The 7,442-nt window shown below is 47.1% G+C and overlaps 1 protein-coding gene across 1 annotated transcript in view; it reads left to right on the forward strand.

Annotated features, from left to right (window-relative positions):
* Positions 1–7,442, forward strand: part of Lbp (lipopolysaccharide binding protein) — a 26,118-nt gene that overhangs the window by 14,444 nt on the left and 4,232 nt on the right. Inside the window, exons 7-12 of the mRNA XM_021194419.1 lie at positions 375–466; positions 957–1,133; positions 2,721–2,780; positions 4,571–4,738; positions 5,961–6,028; positions 6,481–6,523. Coding sequence (XP_021050078.1) covers positions 375–466; positions 957–1,133; positions 2,721–2,780; positions 4,571–4,738; positions 5,961–6,028; positions 6,481–6,523 — 608 coding nt within the window. The remainder of the gene's footprint in view (positions 1–374; positions 467–956; positions 1,134–2,720; positions 2,781–4,570; positions 4,739–5,960; positions 6,029–6,480; positions 6,524–7,442) is intronic.

Raw genomic sequence — 7,442 nt, forward strand, 5'->3', positions numbered from 1 at the left:
ATGTGTATGGTGTGTGTGTATGATATGTGTGTGTATTTGTATGTGTATGTGTGTATAGTGTGTGTGTATGGTGTGTGTGTATTTGTATGTGTATGTATGTATGGTGTGTGTATGATATGTGTATGTATGTGTGTATGGTGTGTGTGTGTGTGTGTGTGTGTACACATGAATTCAGATGCTCTGAAAGCCTAGAGGAGTTAGATCGCGGGAACTGGTTACAGGTGGTTGTGAGCAACCTGACCCGCCTCTGACCATCTCTCCAGCCCCCAGGTGGAGGCTCTTTAGAGGCAGTAAGCGCTCCCTCTTTTTTACTTGCTGCGGGCCACGCCTGACTCCACCCCTGCCCCTCACTCTGTTCCTGCTCTAACTCACAGTCACTGCGGAGATCGACAATGTCCTGGGCATTGACTACAGTTTGGTGGCAGCTCCCCAAGCGAAGGCCCAGGTGCTGGATGTGATGTTTAAGGTGAGGATGCAGGAGCAGGAGTTAGCCACAGGACATAGGCCAGAACCCATTCTGGGGTCACCTGCTCCCTAACTTCAGGTCTATCCTCATGTTTAGAGGTTCTTGCTGTGCAAGGGGCCCAGAGTTACGGAGTAGTAGGTAGTGTCCCCAGCAGTGGGAGTCCCACAGAGTGTCTCTATATCACCCTCAGCCTCGAGCTCCCCCTAGCCCTCCCCAGCGCTGCCTCCAGCACCTTGCCCACTCTGATGTGGGAGGGTAACGGAACTGGGTGGGGCTGCCCAACACCCACCCTGTTGTTTCCATAAAGCAAGCATTTCCAGGAGCAGTAAGAGACACAAGTTTACCTCAAAGGGTCCACCATTAGAGGGACAGTTTAGGGTGGTATTTCCAAGTCCGTGCCCCTCATCAACCAGGTAGGAAACCCCTGAGCTCAATGGCTGGCCATGGGATAGACTTTAAACGGTCTGACTGTCCCCACTTCTGTCTCCAGGGTGAAATTTTTAATCGGAATCACCGCTCTTCAGTTGCTCCCCCCACTCCCACCATGATCCTACCCGAGGACAGTAAGCAAATGGTCTACTTTGCCATCTCAGATCAGGCCTTCAACACAGCCAGCCGGGTCTATCACAAGGCTGGATACCTGAACTTTTCCATCACAGATGACATGGTAAGAATGTGGGCTTCACCCTGCTCCCATCCATTCTGTTTTACCTCCACTAGAATAGTGAGTTATAGCTAAGCAAATAGCAAGACCAGAAAAATATCTTAGCATAATTTCTATCCGTTTCTTGGGTCACCAGAAAACTCAAGGCCAAATTTGTTTGCATATCTCTGTTTGACCTTCTAGTTTAGACCTAGTCTAACTCATATTTTTCTCTTGTCCTGAATTCCTACATGTCTATTAAAAATAATTTAATGAGAGCTGGAGGGATGGCTCAGTGGTTAAAAGCACTGGCTGCTCTTCCAGATGTCCTGAGTTCAATTCCCAGCATCTACATGGTTATTCACAACCATCTATAACCATAGTCCTGTGGAATGCAATGCCTTCTTCTAGTATGCAACTATACATACAGACAAAACACCCATATATTTTTTAAATTAATGAATAAATATTAAAATATGAAATATTTTTAAAAAATTAATGGATGAGGCACAGTCACACAGCAGAGAAAGGAAATAAAGAACAAAGTAAATGACAATTATGAAGACACTAGATTTGTTTGTTTGTTTGTTTGTTTTAAATCACAAATCTGTCTGGGAGCTGCCCTGAAGCCAAAGTGGAAAGGGTATGAATTTAGTGATTTGGAATGAAAGAAAGAAACATGTCTTCCTCATACATACCTTGAGGTACCGGTTGCCAGTGGAATTTGCGGTCAGGAGAGTGGCTTTCATGGTAAATCACACCTTATAACCCCCTCAGTTCTTTTAGGCTTTCTAGGGTTCAAAAAGTTCTTTTTTTTTTTTTTTTTTAAAGTTCCTCTTAAGGGTTGAGGTCTGTAAGCAATGTCAAGATGGTGGAAACACAGAGTGACCACCCTGGCAAAGACTAGGGGCTCCCTGATGACAGATGAGCAACATTGTCCTCAAGGTGGTTTCTCCCCGTTCCACTACTGCCTCTCGTGTCTCCCACCTGCTTCACAGGGTGCTCTATCGATGGGTCCCTGAAATAAGGACAAAAAGCCCAGCCCAAAGTCATACTGACGAGCTTGAAGCTTGTCTCAAACGGGAGAACTCTGCAGGATGCTCATAGGTTCACAGCTACACCCCATCCCCAGGAGATTCACATGCTCTATGAGACATGGTAGCCAAGGCAACTAGACCCAAAGGAAGAAGCTAGTCTTGACTGTCTTCCAATGTCATGGTTCACGCTGCTTGTCAACCTGACAGGATCTAGAATCACTAAGAAGACAAAGCCCTGGACATCTCTGTGTGGGATTTCCCAGATTAGGTTAACTGCAGTGGGAGCCCAGCCACTTGTGGGCGGCACCATTCTATTGGCTGAGATCCTGGCTGAATGGGAATGGGCCAAGCACCAATTCCATTCTCTGCTTCCTGACTGTGGACAGAGGTGACCAGCTGCCTCAAGCTCCAGCCACGATAGACTGTATTTTTGAAAGTTAAAATAACTTTCTTCAAGTTATTTTTGTCAGGTATTTTGTTACAACAATGAAAAGTGACTAACTCATCCATCTCCACAACTCCCCTCAGAGTTCTAACGAAAACCTCCTAAATACCCTGTGTCTTCTTGCTGCAGTTACCACCCGACTCCAACATCCGGTTGAACACCAAGGCCTTCCGCCCCTTCACTCCCCAGGTAAAGCCCCTTCCACCCTCCACGGATACGACATGAGCTCACCAGTTTGCCAAAGTTTCTCTCTAGAATCTGTGGGACCCTCTCTGCTCGACCCAGACAGAGTCCGAGGCTGGTGAGGAGACTCCAGGGAAGGCCTGGGAACTGCAGACTTGGGGACATCTTTCAAAGCTTGCAGCGTGGGCCTGAGCATCCCTAATCAGTCTTCCTCAGGTTTCCCTGGTTTTGGTGTTAAGGAGGCCAAGGAATGCTGGGAAGGGCACCCTAGTTAATATCACCTCAACCAGAGAGGGCTTACCAGAACTCATGCTCAGCTTGCTCTAACAACATTTGAAGGGTCGGACCCCCACATAGCTCTCTTCTCTCAGCTCTTCTAACCACACCTTGCAAAAGGCTCGAGTACTGTGCAGAGAGGAAATAAAATGATGAGGAAGGAATTAGAAGTCTGGGCTGGAGAGATGGCTCAGCAGAGAAGAGCACTTGTTGTTCTAAACAGAAGACTGGGTTCACTTCCCAGCCACATGGTGGCTCACAGTCATCCACAACTCCATTCCAGGAGATCCGACGCCCTCGTCTGACCTCTGTGGGCAGCATCAGGCATGCACGTGGTGTGTATGGATACGTGCAAGCAAAAACACTTGTAGCCATACAGTAGAATAAATCAATTTAAAAACCAATTAAATTTTCAGAAAGGAATTGAATGTTCCAGTCCTGCACTGTCAGGCCCTGTGCCTCCTCAGAGTCACGATTGTCCCAGCCTGTTCTGAGGCATCCTTGGTCACACTCGGGCTCCTCATCCCCTGGCTCCCGACTGCCCTACCTTCTTCTTGCCCTCACCCAGCAAAGGGACCCCCTACTGTGTCTCACAGACATGCATCCCACCTCCTCCAGCTCCCAAACTCCCCTGGCAATAACAGATGGATCTGTGGTTATAGAACCAAAGGCTCATGGGAGGATAGTCTTCCACCAACTCCGCCCTCCCTAGTCTTGAATTGAATTCTATACTCACTATAATTAAATGAGATATCGAGCCCCCTTGCAGTGTTGAGATCTGGTTAAGTCCATTTTCTGAGAACTAGCACAGATGCTATGGGTCCCCCTCCCTACTGTCTGGGAAAAGTGGGGGTGGGGGTGACTGCATGGTAGATGGCACAAAATACAACCAGCCCCAAAGTGTTCCTTTATGTTTCCCCTCTAGAGCAATAGATTTCCTTTTTGTTGTTGTTCAAATATTTATTTAATGTATATAAATGCTGTATCTGCATGTACACCTGTGTGCCAGAAAAGGACATCAGATCACATTATAGATGGTTGTGAGCTACCATGTGGTTGCTGGAAATTGAACTCAGGACCTCTGGAAGAACAACCATTACCCTTAACCTCTGAGCCATCTCTCTAGCCCCTGAATCTTCTTCTTCTTCTTTTCTTTTTAGCCCTGACTGTCCTGGAACTCATTTTGTAGACCAGGCTGGCCTCGAACTCAGAAATCCGCCTGCCTCTGCTTCCTGAGTGCTGGGATTAAAGGCGTGCGCCACCATGCCCAGCTCTGAATCTTCTTAATGCTGCAACCCTGCAATGCAGTTGCTCATGTTGTAATGACCCCCAACCATACAATTATTTTTGTTGCTACTTATAACTCTAATATTACTGCTGTTATAAATTGTAACATAAATATTTTTGGAGATAGAGGTTTGTCAAAGGGGTCACAACCCACAGGTTGAAAAACACTGCTCTAGACTCTGTGGCCCTGTTTCCTTCTTCTGACATGATCGATCTCCACATTCTACTCCCAGATAACCAGAAAGTATCCCGACATGAAACTGGAGCTCCTTGGAACAGTGGTCTCTGCCCCGATTCTGAATGTCAGTCCTGGGAATCTGTCCTTGGCCCCACAGATGGAGATTGAAGGCTTTGTGATCCTGCCCACCTCTGCCCGGGAACCTGTCTTCCGGCTTGGCGTGGTAAGGCCCAGAACCTTCGCAAGTGCTGTTCATCTTCAGGAGGGCTTTTTTTTCTCACTCTCCTCAGCTCTCAACCAATAAATGACAACCCCAGAGAGGTCTTTCTGGACTCCTCTTACCACCAATCTGTATTACCATTTGCATTTTTAAGATTGTGGCATTCTACTAATTCTCCTCATGGTGTTTATTGTCCAGGCATTTGTGCAGCTATTTGAAGATTTGTTTATTTAATGTGCCTGTCTCCCTCTAAGTCAAGGCTGTGGTAGGAGAGTCTTTATCCTTAAAGACTACATCCCCCAGAATCCCTTGCATTCTGACTTCCGGCTTCATTAGCCAATGGTAGCATGGTCAGGATACTGGCTGGACTCCTGCTTTCACTAAGTCCTGAGTAACCTACCCATCCCCACCCACCACACACACACCCTCCCTGGGGTGGGGCTGCAGGGAAATGATGATGTGGCCTTCTTTTCTTTTAATAAAGATTTATTTATTTATTATATGTAAGTACACTGTAGCTGTCTTCAGACACTCCAGAAGAGGGCATCAGATCTCATTTAGGATGGTTGTGAGCCACCATGTGGTTGCTGGGATTTGAACTCTGGACCTTTGGAAGAGCAGTCGGTGCTCTTACTCACTGAGCCATCTCACCAGCCCTGATGTGGCCTTCTTAAGGTCCCTTCACCCACATCATCATTCCCCTGAACTAAATTCCTTCTAAATTAAAAACTAAAAGTGTTTTTCTTTCTTAATGGCCCCTGGCTAATGGGCACAGATTTCAGAGACTCTGTGCACTGGAGAATTTGCTGTCTTGTTTTAGGCTTCAAACTCAACAAGGCCAAACTTCTGAAGGGAAGTTCCTTGGAGACGCTCTATCAGCCTTTCAGACTGTTACTGACGATATCAAATTGTTTCTAAGTAAACTAGAGTTCATTATCATCATAACTAGAGCTGAGCTGGGTCCTAGGGTGGCCGGCCATGACCTCTGAGAGCTGAGTAAAGTTGCAAATGCCAGATCTTTTCTCTTGCTATACCATCCAAAGCTTAATCTGCTGTGATCCTCAGCGATTTCAAGTATACCTGATCATGTCTAAGTTCAGTCACTTACTGATCAACACACTGAATGCCGTGGAAAGCTGCAGTCCAGAGGGCGAATTTCCGAGGCTCATCCCCAGCATCAGAACCACCATCATTAAAGCTTGTTTCTGTCTCCTGCCTCTTCCAGGTCACTAATGTATTTGCCTCATTAACTTTCAACAACAGCAAGGTTACGGGAATGCTGCATCCAGACAAGTAGGTATCCTCTACAGGATGGGCTTCACAGCACGGGGAGGGCTGTGCGTGGGCACCCAGCCAGGCTCCATCTAGATTTCGTGATTGGGGTATGGGTGGGATGTGACACCCCTTTCAATGTTGAGGGCTTGCCATTTGGGAAGGAAGTGGAAATAGTACGTACTCCGACTGGCTTAGTTCTTTTTGCTGTCCTGCCCCACAAGTTTCAAATGTCAGAATGGCTAACAGTGCTTTTCCTTAGTCTATGAATTTCAGATCTCAGATGCATTGGGTTACCAGAAAGCTAAATACAACGCTTTGACACTTCCCCAGGCCCCGCTTGCCTTCCAACCCTGCTGTATCTCTGTTTCTCCTGCCCCTCTGGCGACAGCGCCTCCTCCTCTCTGGGGACCCACTTAGCCTTCCTCTGCTGGGATGCAAGATGCTCATCCTATGATTCTGCTTTACTACAGGGCACAAGTGAGACTGATCGAATCCAAAGTCGGCATGTTCAATGTGAGTTATCATCCTTAGCCATGACATGATTAAGATGCCAGTTAACTGGTGATGTTTCTGAAGCAGTCGCCATAGCACCTAGAATAGGAATGGGAACAGAGAAGAGCAGATCCCTGCCTAGAGCCCCTGTAGGACCTCTCAGGGATGCAAGATGGGGCCGAGGGGTAATTATGTCCCAGTATAAGGTTGGCTATTGGGCAGAATTATTTTTAGCTGCGATGAAAAGAAATCCCCCTCAGATTGTCTTCAGCAAAAAGTTGAGGTTCACAGGATCTCAAAACTAAAAACAAAAGGTGAGGCATAAGGGATGGCCAGTTGGCAGAGTGCTTACCGTGTGAGGACCTGAGTTCAAATCCCAAACACACAAGTAAAAAGCCAAGCATGGTAATCCCAGTGCTAGGGGCACTAGGTGGAGCCCTGGAGCCCTCTGGCCAGCCAGCCTTATCAGTGAGCCCCAAGCCCCTGTCTCAGAAAATCAGGTGGGTGGCTCCTGTGGCATGACATCTGTGGCTGACCTCTGTCCTTCATAATGTACACACAGACACACAAACACACACACACATACACACACAGGCACCCACGGGCACACATGCATATGCACACACACATACATATGTGTACACACATGCATGCAGACATAGACACACATACACATGTGCACATACACCCCTACACATGTATTTATCCATACAAATACAAATGCACACCTGCATGCGCACATATACACACAAGACAATTACCACCACAAAAAAACTAAGAGTGGGAACTTCAGGTAGACCTGGATCCGGGTACTCAGGTCTGAACATCAACAGTCTCTCCCCATCTCCCAAGTCCAATTCAGTCCATGCTGGGTTTACAAATAGACACGTGCTTTCCATTGGTTAAAAAACCCCTCAGTCGGGCTGGTGAGATGGCTCAG

Source organism: Mus pahari, chromosome 3 (assembly GCF_900095145.1).
Source record: "Mus pahari chromosome 3, PAHARI_EIJ_v1.1, whole genome shotgun sequence".
Taxonomy (NCBI): Eukaryota; Metazoa; Chordata; class Mammalia; order Rodentia; family Muridae; genus Mus; species Mus pahari.